This window comes from Sciurus vulgaris (assembly GCF_902686455.1).
Source record: "Sciurus vulgaris genome assembly, chromosome: 7".
Lineage (NCBI taxonomy): Eukaryota > Metazoa > Chordata > Mammalia > Rodentia > Sciuridae > Sciurus > Sciurus vulgaris.
The window spans coordinates 110,437,864-110,461,729 of record NC_136467.1 but is presented as its reverse complement, the minus strand read 5'-3'; the positions used below and the strand labels follow the sequence as shown (position 1 = coordinate 110,461,729).

The 23,866-nt window shown below is 38.7% G+C and overlaps 1 protein-coding gene across 1 annotated transcript in view; it reads right to left on the bottom strand.

The window, feature by feature from the left end:
- Positions 1-244: 244 nt before the first annotated feature.
- The window catches only part of PTCHD4 (patched domain containing 4), a gene marked incomplete at its 5' end in the record, with an annotated part of 252,389 nt that continues 228,767 nt past the window's right edge, over positions 245-23,866 (bottom strand). The window contains one exon of the mRNA XM_079148299.1: positions 245-796. Coding sequence (XP_079004425.1) covers positions 699-796 — 98 coding nt within the window. The 3' untranslated portion in view covers positions 245-698. The remainder of the gene's footprint in view (positions 797-23,866) is intronic.

The window sequence follows — 23,866 nt, the reverse complement described above, 5'->3', positions numbered from 1 at the left end:
AATGGGGCCTCAGGAAAATAATTTTGTCTCTTTGAGCCTTTGGTTTGCTTATTTGAAAATGGAGATAATAGTAAATCCTTAGATTTTTTTTTTTTGGTAGACAAATAATATATGGACTTTCAAAGTCCTAAATACATGTTTATTAATAATTGGTTTAAAAATGAGAGCAATAAAGTTAGAGTAGAAAGGAACCAACCAAAGGCAAGAATTCTTGCAAGAGTTGTCATCTCTGGAAGTACCAACAAGAGAACTGGTCCTCCCAGACAGGACTGCCTGAAGCAGTCGCCTGGCTTTACCAGGGAGAAGGCCAGTCAATCCAAGAGACAGGAGCCAGAGAAAAGCAGATGAGCCAGTCACATACCAGGTGTCACCCCAAGAGATGCATTAAGTACTGACTTTGGCATCTGTGCCACCAAGAGGAAAGAAAGGAGGAATTTTCTCTGGCCTGGCCACCTGGTTTCTTATTTCAAGTATGCATAATGGTAGTCAATGGTCTTTGTGATGTGAAAAAGTAAATCTCGTTTGAACTGGTTGGATTTAAATTAGGTTGCCATAATCCAGAGTTTAAAAACACTCATTTCATGCTCCCTTGGGACTCCTGATGACACCAAACTTTGAAATCAATGAAAGTCTCAAGCACTCACTTGCCATAGGAAATGAGTCATCGTATCCAGGTTCCCTCCTGAAGATACTGAGACTCAGAGACCTGCCCCAAAGACTTCCCAAAAGGTACAGATGGTTAAGGATGGAGTAGAGATGATTTCATGAATCAGGGCTTTCCCACCTGCCTCATCTCCTGGAAGATAATTGGATATTTATTAAAATATCTCAAGCATGGCTGTTACTCTACAATAATAATATTAGTAAGGTAAAAGGAGGCAGAGGTAGCAAGGGTAGGTAGATGTGTCTGTGATAGGTTGTGGGTAGCTTTCAGAGGGATTTGTGGGGATGTGGTTTAAAAAAAGAGATAGAGAAAGGCTGCAGTAATTACTTTCTATATAGGAAAATAGGGTATATAACTTCCCCGAATTAAAGAGATTACCTGCCTGTAGGTCCCAGTGGACCCAGGAAACAGCAGGGGAAGGATGTAGCTTATAACTCGGTGGGGAGGTAAAAAGGTGAGTTAAAAAAAAAAGTCAGTTAACAGTGAGTTATTTGACACTGTGAGGAATTTCTGTCTTACATTAGGGTGGAAGGGAGTGAATGGAGGGTTTCCTAGCCTTAGAATAAGCTCTGGTGGTTCTGTTTCTGGCAACTGCCCTTCTGTTAGCATCATACTATGCAAGGTGACCTTACCACTTGAGAATTTTCATTGCTAAATCCTCCGAAGTAACATTTCCAGTTATTTTTCCAGAGCTAGCCTTATGTAGATTAGAAATATTTTGAATGGCAAATTGAATTCTTGGTGGAAAATTATTTCCTCTATAATTAAGTTTGCCTCTTATGCTTTTTTTAAAGCAATGAAAGTGGCTTATTATGAGTCTCTTATGTTTTAATGTCAAAGTAAGAATAAATACAGGCCGATTTCAATTCACTGTAATGTGACGAAAGGCACTACAAAATTACTAGGAAACATTTTTAAAAGTTCTTATACTTGAAGTTTTCAAATTAGAAAAGTAATATAATCTTACTGGAAGAATTAGAATAATATACAAAGATGTATAAAAGCAGGTAATCAATTTTCTTTCCAATTTATCTCAGTGTTGTTGGCATGATATGTGTCCTTCCATATAACTTCTTATCACCACATATAAGAAAAAATTCAAAAGAGGCAAAATATTAGATGAAAAAGAATCATAGTACTTGAGACTTTTCAGCAGAATCAGACATCTAAAACTACCAATTTACTTTTTTGGATCTTAGTTTAGAAGAATCTAGACTGAAGGTTTGGGGTTAGTGTCTTGGGGAGGTCAAAAAAAGACACCAAGAGAAGCATATCTAGGAGAATGTATTTTTAGGAAAACAACCCTGTGCAGAATTCCAGAGGCTAGGCAATCAGACTTCTTCCCTAAACCCATCTCCATTTCCTTAACAGAGCTTAACAGAGAGATGTATATGGTGATGTGTCAATCATTGACTATTGTGTTTTCTTAGTATAGCTCTTCTTACTAAAGTTCATTTAACATACATCACTGTGGCATGGTTGTATGATGCAAAGGTTAGGAAATCAGGGTACACCATCATGGTCCTGACTTCTAGAGCATAGAAAGAGAAAACAAGGATGTGGATGAACAAGTAAAATAAGTACATGAAGGAACCAAGAACTTAGTATGCTTGTTATGTGTGTGGTTTGCCTTCTCTGGGATAATGAGGGAGGACTGGTCGGAGCAGATTCACAAATGGACAAATTGGGCCAGGACAGGAGTAGCTGTCCGTTTCCAGACATGCTATTCCTTCTGTCTAGTGGACAGAAGACTGGGAAGGCCTGAATGAAAGGTGATTTTCTTATGCAGAGATGAAACTTCAATGTAACCTGATGAGGGATTTACCACTATTTCAGGGTTACTTTTCTTTTTCAATCTTTTTTGGGTTCTTGACATGAAACATGCTATCAAATTGTATAACAGCAAATGCTATCAAATTGTATAACAGCAAATACTATTATAGCTATACAATATATCTGTCCACTTCATGGGAGATTTTGAGGGAAAAACTCATCTATCTATCTTTTATGTCTCTATCTATCTATCTAATCTACTTACCTATGTATTTATCCATCAAATTGTCTATTTATATTTGTATGCATCCATGTATGTATGTATATAAATCTTTACATACACATGTGTATGCCTGGATACAATAGGTCATCTTCCACCTAAATTTTTGTTTTACTGTCAAGATATGTGGTGAATAATAATTGTGTTATTTTTGGAGTTCTCTGAAATGGGAAAATTGGACATTTTCCTATGGTCATTTTTCTTATTTTAAAAGCAGCTGGCTGCTTTTACACATTCCTAGTGGGGCACAATATAATAGGTTGTTCTAGTGATAAATTCAACTAGATTCAGACACTTCTTTTAGCACTCTCTCCTTCCCATTGAACTTTCAACTTTAGGGTTTATCTGAAGTTCCCTAAGGTAAGCATTAAACCTGCTGCTCTGTAAAACAAAACCAAAACCTCACCCCCAAAAGCAAAAACAAACAAACAAACAAAAACCAAACAATTCTCATTTCCACCCAGTATCCATGCATGATTCTGACCCCAGAGAGTATGGTTCAGGGATTGGAAAGCATCTGCACTGTTCTATCTCTGCGAACGGGTATGGAAAGCTGTTGAACAGAAGCTGAAATAGTAAATATGTTGTGTCTCAGAAATGCAGTTGTTCTCTTAAACAGAGCAGGTCCAGATTTACCCTGTTATAGCCCTGCTATGAGTGGAGAGAATCACAATAATGCTGGTGAGTGTGGTAAAAAATATCCACTTACATTCCGAAATCCCACTCCTGTTTACCAGGGCTTCACAGCTAAGTGGCAAGCTCCAGTTCATGTTTTGAAATGCTGAAGAAAGGGTAATGTTTATCCGTATTTATGTTTTAAGCTTGAGAAAATACATGGTCAATTCAACTGAAGTGTTGTTATTGAAGTTTAACCACAAATATATAACGTGCATGTGTTAAGTGCTCACTCCTTATAGGTGATTAAAAACTAGTGACCTACGATGGAAAGGACACCCTGAGCAATGGGAAGATGCACAGTAGCTTAAGCTTTTCATTTGCCGTGATAGCAGTTGATGCATTTACCATTGTAAAAATGTCCTTCCCCCGTAGATGGTTAGAATTTTGAATATTATCTGGGAAACTTCTAGAAGCATAATCTGTCAAGTCAACTTGTACACAGCATTTGTAAGTACTCTCTATGAGAATATTCAGAAGATGTTTTAGCATTTGACTCATTAGTTCTAGCCCAGTTATGTGTTGAACTGAAAGACACATTTGACTACTGTGCTGGGGAAAAAAAAAAAAAAAAAAAGGATTAGTTCTTTTCATCTCTGTCAGTTTCTCTTTACCCACACATTTAAAATAATTTCTCTCTCTTTTCTTTTTAAGCCACAGCTGTGTTATTCAAGTACTTTTTTTCAATAAAGAAAATATACAGCACTGAGATTCTGAATCATTTTGGTTTTGTTGGTATTGTTTATTTTAAATCTAAAGATTCAGCAACACAATGGGTAATAAATGTGAGGTTTTGACAGAACTAAAATAAGGGAACCTACATTAAAGGAACCAGCCAAATTGCACAATTCAGTAATTCTCCGCTTGCCCATAATAGTGATTTATGTGGATTTTTTGAAAACCACAAGGCTTCGGTAAAAATGCTCATGGTTGGGAATATTTCTAAACATTTGGCAGCACTGGAAGTTATCCAGACATTTCAGAATATCTCCGAGTTATGTCACTGATTTCCTTGTATTAACAATGGGAAATCTCCCAAGGTCACACTCTAAAAATTGCCAAAAAATATTCTATTGTAACATTGATTCCTTCTTAACGAGCAACATTTTCTGCTTAGTAGAGGTGGTTCTCCCATTACCATGAGTAGAGCCGTCATGCAAATTGCAGCAAGGGTCCCCAACATTTAGAGGGGTATACTCTCCAATAATCCCAATACCCCAGTAAACATCTCAATCCTATATTATGGCCATGTAAGAGACATTGAGGAAAAGAAGAAAAAAAGAGGGTATTCATGTATTCATGTGTGTGGGGCTGTGCATGTGTGTGTGTGTGTGTGTGTGTGTGTGTGTGTGTGTGTATGTGTGAGTGAGAGAGAGAGAGAAAGAGAGAGAGAGAGAAGGGGAGACAACAGACACAGAAGTAAACCCACGCTCATGCACTGACAGTCATTTTAAAATATTCCTACTGATAAGTACTACTGTTTTATGAAAGCTATGTAAAACAAGCACTATACAATGCTGCAGTAGCATCAATCAAACACACTAAAACTCCAAACCACCCTTTCTCCCATCTCAGATGCTTGGCACAAGTCTATTGCTTGCTTGTACCACAATCTAATGTCAATGGGCAGAGGGACCCTGTCCTGTGCAGTCTTTTAGGGTCGGGCTTCTTCCATTTTGTGACATCTCCATCTTCAATATGCAGTCTTCTGGGCTGCTACAAAAGCAGGCAGTGAGAATGGAGGCTTAGGAGGTGAGATTTTACTTCTTGTCAGCGTGTTTTACGTATCAGTTTCACACACTCTCCTTTGGCCAGCACAGGGACATGGGGTCGGAAACACCCTCAACAAGGTATGGAAGAACGAATACTTTTGTGAGCCCAAAAAGAAAATGAAAAGATTTTGTTGAAAACATGATACAGGTGGTTTGCATTTTTATTTTGCTTGATTTGTTGGCACTAGGGAAGAGATCAACTCTTATTACCAGTTCAAATCTTTTCACTAAGGTCTAGTGGGGGATAAATAATATTATTCAATGATAATTAAGTTCTTGGTACAGCCTGGAAGCTCTACAATGCCAATTTACTTCAGTCCTTAATAACTTCACATGTGTAAGTGGATAGTATTGTATTATCACTCATTTATAGATGAGAAAAATGAGATGCAATCAAGAACTTGTTTGGTGAGTACAGAACTGAGTTTCGATCCATTTTCCATGAGAACCAGAGCTTTCACTCACTGAAGCCTGTCGTTTCATCAAATATTTGTCTCATAAATGGTGTTTGGGCTGAATCTGTCTTGATGCAGAAGTAGCTGCTTTGCCCTTCTGTACCTGATCCTCCTGATCTATAGAAGAGGGACAAAAACACCCACTTCCTACTCTCTTGGCATTTCAAACCAAATGGTGTAACTGCCATAAAGTACATTAAAGTCTCTCCAATAAAGGCTGCACCATATCCTTATAATTTAAGTGTGACTTATTTTTTAAAGAGTTAATACATTCACATGGTTTAGAGGTCAAAAGTTACTTTAGGATCTAGAGTGAAAATTCTCCCAATTGTTTCTATTCTTCTCCATTTATTTTCCCCAAAGAAAATCATTCTCACTGGATTTATTCATGTAATTGTAAATTGTATTAATTTGTAGAATTCTTATGCCCTTCGAGAGATGGATTATTTTTCTTTTCTTTTTTTGAAATGGATTACTTCTCTAAATACAAGCTTTGTTTTGTTGAAATCAGCAAGTTATTTTGCTGATCAGTCTGTGGTCATACATGTAGCTTCCTTCTTTTGTTTTGCCTGCTGTAGTCATTAGTTGTAGGGATAGAGTCTGGTTTATTTAACCAGTACAGTATTGATTAACATTTAAGTTGCTTATCATATTTTAAAAATTTTCCACATGTGTGAATTTAATTGTAGGACAAATTCTTAGAAGTGATACCATAAGAAAGAAATTAAAATTAACATTTAAATAATATCTTTGCATGCAATGATGGATTTGGTGTTAGTGTTGAAAGTGTGAAGCCATGATAATTATGGTAAAGATCAAAATAAATAACATTGCTTTGGCTATCTTGGAACAAAACTACTGCTAAAAGTAATAAAATTATAATCAGTAAGATAAAATTAAAAAAATAAAATAAAAATCGGTAAGATAGAAAAAACATTTCAGGTGTTTGACATTTTTTTCCTTCATTTTCTTAGTTTACATATCTAAATAATGATTAATATTTCTACTCATTATAACATTGGAAGAAATTATAATTCCAATTAAAGTTCATGAAGCTAGTTTAGCTGACATTTTGAATATGTAATCATATTTTAGTTTTGTTTAATTCTGAATTGTAAACCAACACCATTGGCAGAATCATCAACTGGTCTCACAACATTCTCCTCAGAATATTTGAAATAGAGACTATAAATAATAATAGTTCAAATGAATCAGAAGTTTATTTCTCTGGTCTAATGTGATAGATGTATCTGCTCTCAGCAGGGACACAGGCTCCTTCCACTTGTTGCTCTGCTATTTTCATCCATCTAAATGCCCAATATGGCTGGTCCAGTTTTCTCCCATTGCTTCCACATTTTCGGGACCAGGAGGGTAGAAAGGAGAAGAATCCATATCATTTTTTTAAGGATACAATTTCAAGTCTCACATAGTGTTTTTTTCTTCACAACTTTCTCGACAGAATGAACAAAGCTTAAGAAGTGCTCTTTTTTCTGTTGTGGGAGACATGTTCTCCTGTGACTAAAACATGGGGTTTAATTATTAAGAGAGATGGGGGGAGGGACAAAGAGCTGTAGTTCATTTCTCTGCCAACTCGCCTTCTCTTCATTCTTAGAATACACCCCATCACTTGCTTCCAATCCTTACTCAGAAAGACAATCCAAAGTTCTAACTGGTTAATGCATTGGGAGAGCCTAGAAGACATGGGTGACATGGATCATCTGCATCATGCCCTACTCCACACAACAGACAGTGGTAGGACAGGCACCGAATGACTAACACGAAAAGTCACATAAAAATGCTGGATGGAAAATAGTGCATTACAGTCATTACATTTATCATCCTGGCAGGTATTTTGAAACTTCCTTGCTCTGGTAGTGGAGTAAATTCTTTAATTATCTCCATCTTATTTTTTCTGGTGCTTATGACTGGAATGAATCCCTTAACATTTGACTTCTATGGCCTCTGGTTCATCCTTTGGGAATCCTCTTTGGCATTTTGTTGTCTACTACTAAATCTGAAGTGGAGTAGGTTTGGAAGTCTGGGGTTCATTTGAAGTATCAAAACCATAGGCTTTTGAAGGTGAGATGCCCCATACTTCCTAGAGAGAGTGCAATAGAGACAGAGGTACTGAAACTGGAATTAGAATCATCATTACCCCAAATCTGTGTGACTAGGACAGGTCCCTTGTCTCAACCCTGATTTCCTTAACTTACAGAATAAGTGATTTGAGGGCTCCAACCAGTCCAGCACTGACAACTGATTTTAAGTGAGAAGGCAGTTGTCATTTCTAGGAATGTTTGAAATCCTATAAGCATAGATCTCTTATTTTACATTTTATTAGTAGAATGTGGTTCCTTAAAATAGGATGAAAGAGGACATCATTTTTTGCTTCAAACTGTTTTCCAAAGTGATTTGTGACACATAAGCCTGTTTCTGATCTTCATTCACCACCTCCAATCCAGGAAACCAGGGTGATTTCTTTTTACACCCTGCTTTTGGGCTTCATTCCTGTATCTCCTCAAAAGACAGAAAACTAGAACGTTTTTTCCTCTGAATGGAGGGACTTGTCTCAGTTCAAGAACTGGATGGTCAATAGTCAGAGATTCTAGAGAAATACTCCTCCCCTGAGTGTATGTGTGTAGGGGCAGAGCTCGTGTGTTTTGAAAAAATTACATTTCCTGACACTCTGTTCTAATACTGTCCAGTTTAAGTATGGTGAGTTTTGGAGGAATTTCCGGGGTGCATCTGAAATGTATTCACCTGTAGCGCCTAACCCCAGCACACACAGACATAGACGCAGCCATGCACATTTAGAAACATTGCCTCAGACTGGAGAAGAGGCTAAGTGTCTCTATACAATGAAAAATCAAGCCAGAATGAAAATTGGGTCCAGCTGACCTTAACGAATTAGTACAAACTCAATAACTTAAAACCACATGGATTTATTACTTTATAGTTGGAGGCCAGCAGTCTGAAATGGGCCTCCCTGGGATAAACTTAAGGTGTCACCAGGGCTACACTTCTTTCTAGAGGATTTAGGAGAGGATTCATTTTCCTATCTTACTCTATCTTCAAAGCCAGAGGTGGCTGGTTGAGTTTTTCTCATGGTTTCATCTTTCCAGTTGTAATTCTCCTATCGCCTTCTTCCTCATTCAACCCTGTTTGTAGGGTCTACTTAGATAATGCAGAATAATCTCCGTATTTTAAGGTCAGCAGATTATCAACCCTGCTTCCATCTGTGGTGTTAGTTGCCCTTTGCCATCTAACGACATTATATTAGTTAGATGTTCATAGTTGTGACCAAATACCCAAGAAAAATAACTTAAAGGAGGAAAGGTTTACTTTGGCTCATGGTTTTAGGAGTTTCAGTCAGCCGACTCCAAGGCAGAAACATCTTTTTTCTTTTCTTTTTTTTTTTTTAATGAAAGGACACGGTGGAGGAAAGTGTCTCACCTCATGGCAACCATGAAGCAGAGGAAAAGGGAGATCAAGGAGGGAACAGGGACCAGATATATGCTTCAGGGCATGGTTCCAGTGACCTCCTCCTTCAACTAGTCCCTACCTCTTACAATTTCCACTAACTTCCAATAATGCCATTAAATTATTAAACCATCCAGGGATTAGTCCACTAATGAGGTCGGAATCCCAAGAGACCCACCTCTGAACAGGGCTGCATTGGGGACCAAGCCTTCAACACATGAGCCTTCGGAGACTTTCCAGATACAAACCACAACAAGCACATTCACAGGTACTGGAGATTAAGCCACGGACATCTATCAGTGAGGGTCATTGTCCTTCCTATCTCACATGTCATTCTCACAGGGAGAGAAAACTGGTAAGTGATAGCCTTTTAGGGAAATAGTAGATAATAAATTTATTTAGTTTGTTTATTCATCTCTCTGTTCAATCATCTATCTAACATATTGTGCCTGCCATGACTCTGGCACTGGGCGAGATTTTAAGAATAAAAGTATTGAAAAAGCAACAAGGAAAACCCCTGGTTTCCTTTCCCTGTGGGAGTGAGGAGGGACAAGCAAGTCTGGGAAAATAGGGGACATCCTACTTCTATAGAAGGTTACAGAGGCAGCCTTAAAGCCAGGTCTGGGGGATGGTAGAACTGAGGAAGGCAGGCCAGGGATGGAGGGGTGGGGTGAGTGGATGATGTACCAGTGAGAGAGGACATAAGTGATTGATAACTCATATAAGAATGACTTAAATGGCAGTTTAGAATTATTGAGGATCAGGAAAGAATGTGGGAGATGAGGGGGTTGGGAGATCATGCCATGCATTTTACGAGTATTTTTACTCTTTATCCTGGTAATAATGGGAAACCAGGGCAGGCTGGGGAGTGGGATTTCCCTCTATAAAGATCACAGCATTGAGCAGAAGACACCCAATGCGAGTGAAAGGTAAGTAGGGGCTGTGGTTTAAATGAGTCCCCTCTAAAATTCAGGCATTGGCCAGGCACAGTAGCACATGCCTGTAATTCCAACAACTTGGGAGGCTGAGGCAGGAGGATCTTGAGTTCGAAGCCAGCCTCAGCAAAAGCGAGGTGCTAAGCAACTCAGTGAGACCCTGCCTCTAAATAAAATACAAAATAGGTCTGGGGATGTAGCTCAGTGGTTGAGTGCCCCTGAGTTCAATCCCCACTACCAAAAATTAAATTAAATTAAATTAAATTAAATTCAGGTGTTGAAACTTAATGGCCAATGTGACAGTATTAACAGGGGGGCTTTCAGGAGGTGGTCAGACCAGGGAGACTCCTCTCTCACGAGTGGGATAAATGCCCATGTAAAAGAGTATTCCCCCAGCAGTTGTCCCTTCTGCCTCTGTTATGTGAGAACACAGTGCTCTTACCCTCCAGAGGACAGAGTAGGAAGGCTCTATCTTGGAGGTAGAAAGCAGCCTTTACCAGACAGTTGGTGCCTTGATCTTGAATTCTTCAAAACTGTGGTAAAGCATATTTCTGTTCATTATAAGTTGCCCAGTGTATGGTGTTCTGTTGTAGTAGCACAAATGGACAGTACGAAACATTTAAAATAACAAGGGGACCAGGGAACCGACAAATAAAGGAGAGAATCGAGTCCGTGGCTCTGAGACATTGTCCTTGGTGACAAAACAAGAAGAGAGTTCGAAGGGGCTGATTCATGTGAAATACGCAGGATCCTCAAAAGATGATGAGACACTAGCCTTTGAAGTATCTTAAATAAAAATATTAGTGTTTTTTAAATTTAATACTATCTGTATTCAGTAAAATTGCTACCATCTTGTTTTTTTTGTAATTATAAAATGTAAGTAATATAGATTTTATGTAAGTTGAAGATCAAGTTGAAGGTGAAATATAATAACAGGTTTTCCTTAAAAATAGATCCCAGCATTTTCTCACTTTTCTCCCAGGTCCAATCTAAAGATGCAGTGATGGGGAAATTACTTCATCTCACTAGGCAAAGTGACAGGGGATGTCTTATGAAAATCTATTTACAGTAGTACATTTTCAGCCCCATCACCATAAAGTAGCAGCTCACCTTCTCTGAAGGATTTCACACGTTAGTAATTCATTATGTCACAGGTTCCTCTTGGTGTGAAATTCCTCTGATTAAGAAAAGCAGACAGAGGTAGGAGTATGAAGTAATTCTCTTCGTTTTCCCTCTAAACAAGTTATATTTAGTATTTCTTCAAGGTCAAGTTCAATTGAAAATAAGACAGGGTGAGAGTGCCTTAGATTTGTACTAATAACTGGGTGTTCTCAGCAGAAGCCTTTTGGCAGAAGAACAGAGTTAACTTATCAAAATGCTTACGAAAGCAAAATTGTCTGCCAGGCACGAGACTCAAAAGTTTCAGGGTCTATCATAACTAGATATATTTTTTTTTTCTTTTCCACTATAACAATGGGTCTAATGCTAGAATAGCAACACCTTTGAGAGCATGATTTCAGAGGCAGAGCAAATATGTTCTTCCTAAGATTTTGTAATTTTAATTTTAGGTGTTACCTTCCAAAAATATTAGAAAATTCATGAGCAAAGTCAAGGATCTTTACCTTGGCGGCAATTGTTTGAATGATGTTTTGCTGTCTGTACTTGAAAGACCAAGTGGCTTCTCTATTAACTTTCCTCAAATAAACCTTCAGTCTTTCCAGTCACCTGTCCTCACCTGTTATTTAGAGTCTCTAAGATCTGAAGATTAATCTTGGTTGTCTGTAAATTCAAGAGCATGCATATAGAGTCACTTTGAACTCATATGTGTCAGAGAGGGGCTCATATTTGCACAAAAGTTAGCGACTTCAGGAGCAAGGTTGTTTAAACCCCAGCTGTATCCTTTCCTAGGTTCACCACCTTGGGCAAGTTTTACTCTTTAAGCCTCAATTTCTTAACCAGCAAAGTAGGCATAAGTAGTATTTGCTTCATTTGTGAAGATTAAATGAGATGAAATGTCTAAAACATTTGGTTGGTTCATAGTGAGGTCAAAATAGGGGGCACTTATGTTTAATTTAATCATGTGTGATAAAGGGGAAAAAATGAAGACACTCAGAATTCAAAAGGAATATTTAAAGATTTTTCGTCTGGCCTTAGAGTCCCTGCTTCTTTTACAAATTGGAATCAAATGCCTTTTATAATAAGCGCAGCATTAAACTATTGTAGTTCACTAGTAGAAAACATGTATTAAATAGAAAATGTGTATTAAAGAGAAAAAACGAAAAGAAGGGATATTGATGAAAAGATGATAAGTGAGAAATGGCTTTCCCCTTAGATATTAGGGTATTCAAAATGAGGGCCTATACCCAAAGGACTTAAAATCAGCATCCTACAGAGACACAGCCACATCAATGTTCATAGCTGCTCAATTCACAATAGCCAGATTGTGGAACCAACCTAGATGCCCTTCAATTGATGAATGGATAAAGAAACTGTGGCATATATATACAATGGAATATTACTCAGCCATGATGAATGATAAAATTATGGCATTTGCAGGCAAAAGGATGAAACTGGAGAATATCATGCTAAGTGAGATAAGCCAATCTCAAAAAACCAAAGGACGAATGATCTCGCTGATAAGTGGATGATGACACATAATGGGGGGTGGGAGGGGTTAGTGTTAGGGTTGAGTTAGGGTTAGGGAGGGGGCAAGAATGGAGGAAGGAAGGACTGTATAGAGGGAAAAGAGGGGTGGGAGGGGTGGGGGGAAGGGAAAAAATAACAGAATGAATCAAACAATATTACCCTATGTAAATGTATGATTACACAAATGGTATGCCTTTACTCCATGTACAAACAGAGAAACAACATGTATCCCATTTGTTTACAATAAAAAACAAAAAATGAGACCCTGAGGAGACTCTTTGGATTTGAAATGATGAACTAATCCAAGCTGAAGCATGGATCCTGTGAAAAGGTGCAAGCAGAAAACAGCAGCATGAAAAGACACAGGGAGGAAATAACCATGTGTACGAGAGTCTGAAGGCTCCACATTGTTTCTCAGAATGTGTGTAAACAGGAGGTGAAAAATTGAAGATGAGTGTGGGGTTCTCTCTGCCAGGTCCTGCGTGGAGGAGAGAAGGGTTAACTGCCAGAGAAGGATGTTGGTGGTTTTTCTATCTATTACCCATAAAAGTATCTACTGGATAAACACACAAGAGCCAATACTCTTTTTATGAGAGGGGGCGTGATGGGTCTGGCCATTCCTGCTCTAGCGTCTAACAACAACCACTTGCCCAACTCTCCTTTGTTTATAACATACAGGTCAAGGGGGCCAGGACCTGGAAGAGCTGCTTCTGTGGGACAGGATAGGGTGGTTAGGGGAGTCATCCCCTTAGGGGGAAAGTTCCAGAAGGAGACAGGGAACCACTCCCACGCAGCTGCCACATGCTTCCTGGCAGTTCCTAGAAGCCAGGCCTCTGGTCCCATGGCTCAACCTAGCCTCATTCTCTAAACAAGATGGCTTCCCACGGATGAATGTGCCTGGGACGTTCTCTCTCCTCTCTCAGCACCCGGCCGGCCAGGCCCTGGTGGGTTTCCATCTCATGGCAGACCTCACACAGCTCAGGCCTGAGCTCCTCCTGCCACTCTGCACTCGTAAGGTCAGGGCCCATGGGCCTTTGAGATTCACTTTGTAGCTTTCATCTGTTTTAACACTCTTCTCCGTTTTGAGTTTGGTTATAAGGGTGTCCATATCTTATCCTAAGTTCTTTCTTAAAATTTTTATGTGTTCTTTTTAGATACACCTAACAATAGAGCATATTTGGACATATCATATCTATATGGAGTATAATTTATTCTAATTATTTATGGACTTGAACATACAAATATTTCCCAGTACTTCCATTTAATTTTTGCATCTATTTTATAATTAGAGGAATTATCTACCTCTCTCTCTCTCTCTGTCTGTCTAATTTCCACACACAGAGTAATTTACACAAAAATAATCCAGACTTGGTTGGGGAGTTGAAGCTGATGGGGAGTGTGCCTCTGCCTTCGCTGTCACCTGTTACCAACAGTCTTGTAGTTTAGGGCACTGTATCAGAACACTTTAGAATGGATGGTTTATAAACGACAGACATTTATTGCTTACAATTCGGGAGGGGGCCAAGTCCAAGGTCAAGGTGCTACAGATTCAGCCTCTGGTTAGAGGTCTCTTCTTCATATCAGCATCTTCTCATTATGTCCACACCTGGTGGAGAGGGGACCACGTTGCTTTGCATCTCTTTAATAAAGGCACTGATTCCATTCATGAAGTGAGAGCCCTCTTGATATAATCACCTCCCAAAGGCTCCACCTCTTCACGCCATCCATTACCTTCAGGGACAAGGTTTCAACATAGGAATTTTGGGGGGACATGAACATTCAGACTTGATGCTCACCTTCTGCTACTACTCAGTACAACTTCTAATCTCCAGTCTATTTCTTCACTGCCTGTGATTTTTTTTGTTATTTTATTTTATTTTTTAATCCTTTTTTTCTAGTTGTATGTGATAGCAGAATTCATTTTGATATTATTATACGAGCATGAAATATATGTTATTCTAGTTAAGACCCTATTCTTATGAATGTACATCATGAAAGGATTCACTATGTTGTTTTCATATATGAACATAGAAAAATTACATCAGAATCATTCCATTGTCTTTCTTTTCCCCCCTCCTTTCCCTCCATTCCTCATTGTCTAAACAACTGCTCTTCTATTTTTCCTCTCACCAACCTTCTTATTGGGGGTTACCTTCCATGTATAAGAGAAAACATTTGACCTTTGACTTTTGCAGGCTGGCTTATTTCCCTTAGGAAGATAGTCTCCAATTCCAGCCATTTACTGGCAAATGTCATAAAGTCATTCTTCTTTATGGCACAGTAATATTCCATTGTGTATATATACCACATTTTCTTTTTTTTTTCTATTAAAAATCATAAATTTACATAGGGCAATGTTGTTTGATTCATTCTGTTATTTTTTCCCTTCCTCCCCACCACTCCCACCCCTCTTTTCCCTCTATACATCCTTGCTTCCTCCATTCTTACCACCCTCCTTATCGCTAACCCTAAACCTAACCCTAACCCTAACGCTAACCCCTCCTACCCCCCCATTATATGTCATCATCCGCTTATCAGCGAGATCATTTGTCCTTTAGTTTTTTGAGATTGGCTTATCTCGTTTAGCATGATATCCTCCAATTTCATCCATTTGCCTGCAAATGCCATAATTTTATCATTCTTCATGGCAGAGCAATATTCCATTGTACATATATGCCACAGTTTCTTTATCCATTCATCAACTGAAGGGCATCTAGGTTGGTTCCACAATCTGGCTATTGTGAATTGAGCAGTTATGAACATTGATGTGGCTGTATCTCTGTAGTATGCTGATTTTAAGTCCTTTGGGTATAGGCCAACGAGCGGGTTAGCTGGGTCAAAAGGTGGTTCTATTCCAAGCTTTCTGAGGAATCTCCATACAGCTTTCCAGAGTGGCTGCACTAATTTGCAACCCCACCAGCAATGTATGAGTGTACCTTTTTTCCCCACATCCTCGCCAACACCTATTGTTGCTTGTGTTCTTGATAATCGCCATTCTAATTGGGGTGAGATGGAATCTTAGGGTAATTTTGATTTGCATTTCTCTTATTACTAGAGATGTTGAACATTTTTTCATATATCTGTTGATTGCTTGTATATTTTCTTCTGTGAAGTGTCTGTTCATTTCCTTAGCCCATTTGTTGATTGGATTATTTGTATTCTTGGTGTAGAGTTTTTTGATTTCTTTATAGATTCTGGAAATTAGCGCTCTATCTGAAGTATGAATGGCAAAGATATTCTCCCACTCTGTAGGCTCTCTCTTCACATTACTAATAGTTTCCTTTGCTGAGAGAAAGTTTTTAGTTTGAATCTATCACAGTTGTTGATTCTTGCTTTTATTTCTTGGGCTATGGGGGTCCTGTTAAGGAAGTCTGATCCTAAGCCAACAAGTTGAAGGTTTGGACCTACTTTTTCTTCTATTAGATGCAGGGTCTCTGGTCTGATTCTGAGGTCCTTGATCCATTGTGAGTTGAGTTTTGTGCAGGGTGAGAGATAGGGGTTTAGTTTCATTCTGTTGCATATGGTTTTTCAGTTTTCCCAGCACCATTTGTTGAAGAAGCTATCTTTTCTCCATTGCATATTTTTGGCCCTTTGTCTAGTATGAGAAAATTGTATTTATTTGGGTTTGTGTCCGTGTCCTCTATTCTGTACCATTGATCTACCTGTGTATTTTGGTACCAATACCATGCCGTCTTTGTTACTATTGCTTTGTAATAGAGTTGAAGATCTGGTATTGCGATACCCCCTGCTTCACTCTTTCTACTGAGGATTGCTTTAGCTATTCTGGGTTTCTTATTCTTCCAGATGAATTTCATAATTGCTTGCTCTATTTCTGTAAGGTACACCATTGGGATTTTAATTGGAATTGCATTGAGTCTGTATAGCACTTTAGGTAGTATGGCCATTTTGACAATATTAATTCTGCCTATCCAAGAACATGGGAGATCTTTCCATGTTCTAAGGTTTTCTTTAATTTCTTTCTTTAGTGTTCTGTAGTTCTCATTGTAGAGGTCTTTCACCTCTTTTGATTCCCAAGTATTTTATTTTTTTCCAGGCTATTGTGAATGGGGTAGTTTTCCTAACTTCTCTTTCTGAAGATTTATCACTTATGTATAAAAATGCATTGGATTTATGAGCATTGATCTTGTAATCTGCTACTTTACTGAATTCACTTATGAGTTCTAAGAGTTTTCTGGTGGAATTTCCAGGTTCCTCTAAATATATAATCATGTCATCAGCGAACAGGGATAGTTTGAGTTCTTCTTTTCCAATTCGTATCCCTTTAATTTCTTTGGTTTGTCTAATTGCTCTGGCTAGAGTCTCAAGAATGATGTTGAATAGAAGTGGTGAAAGAGGGCACCCCTGCCTTGTTCCAGTTTTTAGGGGGAATGCTTTCAGTTCTTCACCATTTAGAATGAGCCATGGGCTTAGTGTAGATGGCCTTTACAATGTTAAGGAATGTTCCCACTATCCCTATTTTTTCTAGTGTTTTGAGCATGAAGGGATGCTGTATTTTATCGAATGCTTTTTCTGCATCTATTGAAATAATCATGTGATTCTTAACTTTTAGTCTGTTGATATGGTGAATGACATTTATTGATTTCTGGATGTTGAACCAACCTTGCATCCCTGGGATAAAACCCACTTGATCATGGTGCACTATCTTTTTAATATATTTTTGTATGGGATTCGCTAAAATTTTGTTGAGAATTTTTGCGTCAATGTTCATTAAGGCTATTGGTCTGAAATTTTCTTTCCTCGATGTGTCTCTGTCTGGGTTAGGTATCAGGGTGATATTGGCTTCATAGAATGAGTTTGGGAGGGTTCCCTCCTCTTCTATTTTATGGAATACTTTGAGAAGTATTGGAATGAGCTCTTCTTTAAAGGTTTTGTAGAACTCGGCTGAGAACCCATCTGGTCCTGGACTTTTTTTTGTTGGTAGGCTTTTGATGACCTCTTCTATTCCATTGCTTGAAATTGATTTATTTAAGTTTTGTCTGTCCTCCTCGTTCAGTTTAGGTAATTCATATGTCTCTAGAAACTTGCTGATGTCTTCGAGGTTTTCTGTTTTGTTGGAGTATAGATTTTCAAAATAGCTTCTAATTATGTTTTGTATTTCACTCGTGTCTGTTGTGATATTTCCTTGTTCATTCCGAATTTTAGTAATTTGAGTTTTCTCCCTCTTTCTCTTTGTTAGTGTGGCTAAGAGTTTATCAATTTTGTTTATTTTTTCAAAGAACCATCTATTTATTGTGTTAATTTTTCTGATTGTTTCTTTTGTTTCAATTTCATTGATTTCAGCTCTGATTTTAACTATTTCCTGTCTTCTACTACTTTTGGTGTTGGTCTGCTCTTCTTTTTCCAGGGCTTTGAGCTGTAGTGTTAAGTCATTTATTTGTTGATTTCTACTTCTTTTGTTGAATGTGCCCCATGAAATAAATCTTCCTCTAAGTACTGCTTTAATAGGGTCCCAGAGATTTTGATATGATGTGTCTTTGTTCTCGTTTACTTCTAAGAATTTTTAAATTTCCCTCCTGATGTCTTCTGTTATCCATTCATCATATAATAGTGTATTATTTAATCTCCAGGTATTGGAGAAGTTTCTGTTTTTTATTCTGTCATTTATTTCTAATTTCAATCCATTATTACCTGTTAGAGTACAAGGTAGTATCTCTATCTTCTTGTATTTGCTAACAGTAGCTTTGTGGCATAAATCATGGTCTATTTTAGAGAAGGATCCATGTGCTGCTGAGAAGAAAGTGTATTCGTTCTTTGTTGGATGGTATATTCTATATATGTCCATTAAGTCCAAATTGTTGATTGTGTTATTGAGATCTATGTTTTCTTCATTCAATTTTTGTTTGGAAGATCTATCCAGTGGTGAGAGAGGTGTGTTAAAATCGCCTAGTATTATGGTGTTGTGGTCTATTTGATTTCTGGAATTGAGAAGGATTTGTTTGACATACATGAATGAGCCAATGTTTGGGGCATAGACATTTATGATTGTTATGTCTTGCTGATTTATGCTTCTCTTAAGCAGAATGTAATGTCCTTCTTTATCCCTTCTGACTAGTTTTGGCTTGAAGTCCACATTATCTGAAATGAGGATGGATACTCCAGCTTTTTTGCTGTGTCCATGTGCATGGTATGTTTTTTCCCATCCTTTCACCTTTAGTCTATGGGTATCTCTTTCTATGAGATGAGTCTCTTGCAGGCAGCATATTGTTGGATTTTTCTTTTTAAATCCAATCTGCCAGTCTATGTCTTTTGATTGATGAGTTCAGGCCATTAACATTCAGGGTTATTATTGTGATATGATTTGTATTCCCAGTCATTTGACTCATTTTTGTTTTTTGACACGATTTGGTTTCTCCTTTATTTTACTATTCCTTTAGGTTAGTTCCTTCCGTTGCTGATTTGCATTGTTGTTTTTCATCTCTTCCTCATGGAATATTTTGCTGAGAATGTTCTGTAATGCTGGCTTTCTTTTTGTAAATTCCTTTAGCTTTTATTTATCATGGAAGGATCTTATTTTATTGTCAAATCTGAAAGTAAGTTTTGCTGGGTATAAGATTCTTGGTTGGCATCCGTTTTCTTTCAGGGCTTGGTAAATGTTGTTCCAGGCCCTTCTAGCTTTTAGGGTCTGGATTGAAAAATCTGCTGATATTCTTATTGGTTTCCCCCTGAATGTAATTTGATTCTTTTCTCGCGCGCCTTTAAAATTCTGTCTTTATTTTGTATGTTAGGTATTTTCATAATAATGTGCCTTGGTGTGGGTCTGTTGTAATTTTGTATATTTGGAGTCCTATAAGCCTCTTGTACTTGGTTTTCCATTTCATTCTTCAGATTTGGGAAATTTTCTGATATTATTTCATTGAATAGATTGTTCATTCCTTTGGTTTGTTTCTCTAAGCCTTCCTCAATCCCAATAATTCTTAAATTTGGCCTTTTCATGATATCCCATAATTCTTGTGGATTCTGTTCATGATTTCTTACCATCTTTTCTGTTTTTTCAACTTTGTTTTCAAGATTAAATATTTTTTCTTCAATATCTGAGGTTCTGTCTTCCAGGTGTTCTATCCTATCGGTTATACTTTCTATGGAGTTTTTAACTTGGTTTATTGTTTCCTTCATTTCAAGGGTTTCTGTTTGTTTTTCTTTTTTTCAGTATCTCTAACTCTTTATTGAAATGATCTCTTGCTTCCCGTATTTGCATTTTAACTGTTGATTGGTGCGATCGTTTAATGCCTGCATTTGCCCTTTCATCTCCTCGTTCAATGCCTGCATTTTCTCTTTCATCTCCTGGTTTGCTTCCCTGATTGTTTTAATTATGTACATTCTGAACTCCCTTTCTGACATTTCTTCTGCTGTGCTGTCATTGGGTTTTATTGATATAGTATCTAGGTTTGTTTGGGACATTTTCTTCCCTTGTTTTCTCATATTGGTCTGATGTCAGTGGGACTCTGTGATATTGCAGATTTCCTCTATTGGCTTATTGTGTCCCTGTAGATTTCCATTGTATCACCTCCCAGCTTTTAGTAGCCTGAAGTCTTGGAGCAACTTGATAATGCAGTGCTTCCGAAGAAAGCTGCCCCTTGCCCGCTACTGGTTCCAGGGAGAGAGACCTGGAGAGGTCTCTGGCTGCCCTGCCCTGGTCCCAGAGGCTGCTTGCAGGTTGGAGGTCTCCGCTGGCTTGGGGACTTGTGGCTGGCTCTGTGTAGAAAGGCTCTCACTGGGTGGTCTGCTCTGAGAAGCTAGCCTAGAAATGCACTTCCCGCCGGAGGGAGCCGGGCTGCTTGGGGAAGTCCCTGGCTGCCCTGTCCTGGTCTCTGAAGCAACCTGCATGAGGGCCAGATCTCCCTGCACTGGCTCAGGGACTTGAAGCTGGTTTTGTGCAGAAAGGCTCTCACTGGGGGGCCTGCTCCGAGAAGCTGGAGAATCTGGCCCCCGTGGTTCTATTTTAGTCCGAGTCTCTCAATGCCTCCCCTTTTTGAATCCTGGGTTCTGGAGCGACTGGAGATGCAGTCACCCTCTAGTCTGCCATCTTGGATCCTATACCACGTTTTCTTAATCTGATTTTTGATATCTTTTCTTTAACTTGGCTCTTCTATGGTGATGAAGCTGCTTCTGTGGCTTTTGCAAGTGAGGACCCCATTTTTATCTCATATCTCATAAACCCCAATGCCAGACATAGGTCTATCTGTGGCTCTCACTTGTTGCTTCTAAAAATCTCTCTCTTTTACCTCCTCAGAACAAATAAGAAAATCCCAAAACCAAAAACCCAGGTCCTTAGGAATTGGTTCATTCAACTAGTCTATCAGTGTTCCTTACACTGCCATTGGTTACTCTCCTTCCTTCTCTGCACTTTCTCTGAAGACTTTCACTCCAGACTTTCTGTTTTGGTCTTGATCTCCAGTTCTTTCAACATTTATGATAATTTATGATGACAAGATTCATAAAAATGAATCATTAGGCATCCTGATCTATTGGTTATTTAGTATCCACATGTCAAACCATCTTTCCTTCCATCCCTCTTCCTAATCCTTGCTATTAACACTTCTAAAACCCTCACTTTGGGCCTCAAAATAATCTCATGTCAAGCAACAGTAAGTGTTGATGAGGATGTAGGGAAAAAGGTACACCTTCTTTTTCGATGGGACTGCAAATTATTACAACCACTATGGAAAGCAGTATGGAGATTCCTCAGAAAACTTGGAATGGAACCACCATTTGACTCAGTTATCCGACTCCTTGGTTTACACCCAAATAACTTCAAATCAGCATACTACAGTGATGCAGCCACATCAAGGTTTATAGCAGCTGCATTCACAATAGCTTAACTATGGAACCTGCCTGGGTGCCCTTCAACAGATGAATGGATAAAGAAAATATGGTACATATACACAATGGAATATTACTCAGCCTTAAAGAAGAATGAAATTATTTTCAGGTAAATGGATGGAGCTGGAGAATATCATACTAAGTGAAATAAGCCAATCCCCAAAAAATGAAGGCTGAAAGTTTTTTCTGATAAGCAGATGCTGATCCATAATGTTGGGGGTAGAGAATGTAGGGACTTTTGATTGTGCAGAGGGGAGTGTGGGGAGTGGAAAGATAGTGGAATGAAACAGACATTATTGTCCTATATACATGTATTACTACACTACGGGTGTGACTCTCCACCACATTCAGTCAGAAGAAGAAGTTGTGCTTCATTTGTGCACAATGTGTCTAAATGCCTTCTACTGCCATGTATAACTAATTAGAAAAAAATTTAAAAAATAATTAAAAAATAATAATCTCATGATTCATAGCAGAACAAAGTTAGTTAGAGATAATTTGATCCTGTAAGAGCTTTGTAGCTGGAGATCAGGGGTGATTTTAAAGTAATCTGCGTGAACCTCAAAGTCAAGACCACATAGAAGCAAACGCATCTCTTTGGTTGTCAGAATGTTTTCCGTAACTACTAGGTCACAACCTGCAGGCTCAGCACTATATAAACCCCTAGTTCACATTAGAGATCAAAAGTAAACTCTAAGACAAGAGTAAGATCCCGTGTTGACTACCACTGAGCTCCCATCCCTAGTGAAGTAGAGATTAAGTTCCATTCAACCTTAAACTTAAATTACATTCCCAACCAACACTGTTGTGAGATGAGATTTGCACCTGCCTTATTTACTTTTTTACTTAAAATAATAATAATTCTCTCTCTCTCTCCACATCTTCCCCACCCCTTTGGTACATTCTTCCTTGAGAAAAGATAAACCGATAGAGGGAAACATCCTTCTATTTGCATCAGGGTTAGCAGGCACAGATGGATATCTTCTCAGCCGCTCCCTCCACCTTCCAGTGCATGTGGAGTTCTTTTGTGTCTGTTCTCTTCTTGGTGATGTGCTGCTACCATTGTGTGCCCCCTTCTCCCCTTTATTTTAATTGTGTATTTTCAGAGTATACACTCTCTTCTTGTTCCTTGCCACCTTCTCTCTCAACTGGAAATTCCCACTAGTATAAAACTTGGAATTATGTTCCTTCCTTCCAGGATTCAACACCACCTTGAACTTCTGCCTCGTTTCTTGGTTCTCTGCCCCAGCAAAACATTTTGAGGGGGTTGTGTCTCCTGAGGGCTGGCACTTGCTCACTTCCCAGTCACTGTTCAAGTCCTTGCAGTCTGGCTGCCTCCTCCCCTTCCACGCAAGATGCTCTTCTCTCATTGCGATGACGCCCCTCTTGCAAAACCAATGCACATGTGTCTGTTTTCATTCTGCTCAAGATTTTAAGCTGCACTATACCCAGATGGTCCCATTTCTCTTTCCTTTCTTGGCTTTGTCTTTTGGCACCTCATTCTCCTGGTTTTTTGTACACCGACTGGCCTTTCCTTTTCATTTTCTTTCACTGGTAAATTTCCTTTACCTTATCAGATGATTGAATATATATGATATACATAATACCCCTATATTTTAAGTTTTTAAATTAAGTATGTCAGCCACAAACATAGGACTCCTGAGTGGGTTTCCATTCTTGGAGGTCCCTTCCTCTCTAACATTTCTCACACCACTTTCTTCTGCGTATGGAACTCCAGCAATGCTGGGATTCTTTGTTCTTGTCCCACATCACAGCCTTTGCTTCCACTGTTCTTTCTTGCAAATCTCTTCCCTGATATTTTGTGAGATGGGTTTTCTGAGAAGCCAGGTCAATCTTTCCCTCACAAAGGGGACTTTCCTGGCTCCTTCCTAAGTTTGCTGCTGCATTCTGAGTGCCTTGCCCAACCCTTGGCACATGGGAAGTGCTCACCAAACATTTGCTGAGTAGGTCAATGAATAGGTAGTGTCAGAGTAGGGATTACAACGAGGTTTAGGAATCCCCTTTCCATATTTGTTTTTAAAATATAATAACAGTGTAATTTGTGGATGTGAGACTTCTCTTTCTGAACTGCAGGAAAACTATTAGCCACTTTCTGGGGTAGGGTTAGTTAAAGTCTTCAGCTTGGTGTTTGCTTTTCAATTCTGCTCCCTTCCTTCTTCTTTGTGGTGGGGTGGGCCCTTCTTCAGATGACAGCTACAGAGCTGGGGGCTAATGAATTGCCTTTTCCACTCAAAACACTTTATCACTAGACCCAGTGAAAGTTTAATAAGTTATTTTACCAAGTGTTTCAAACTAATTCACTAAAGAACAGGACTTTGTCAAGT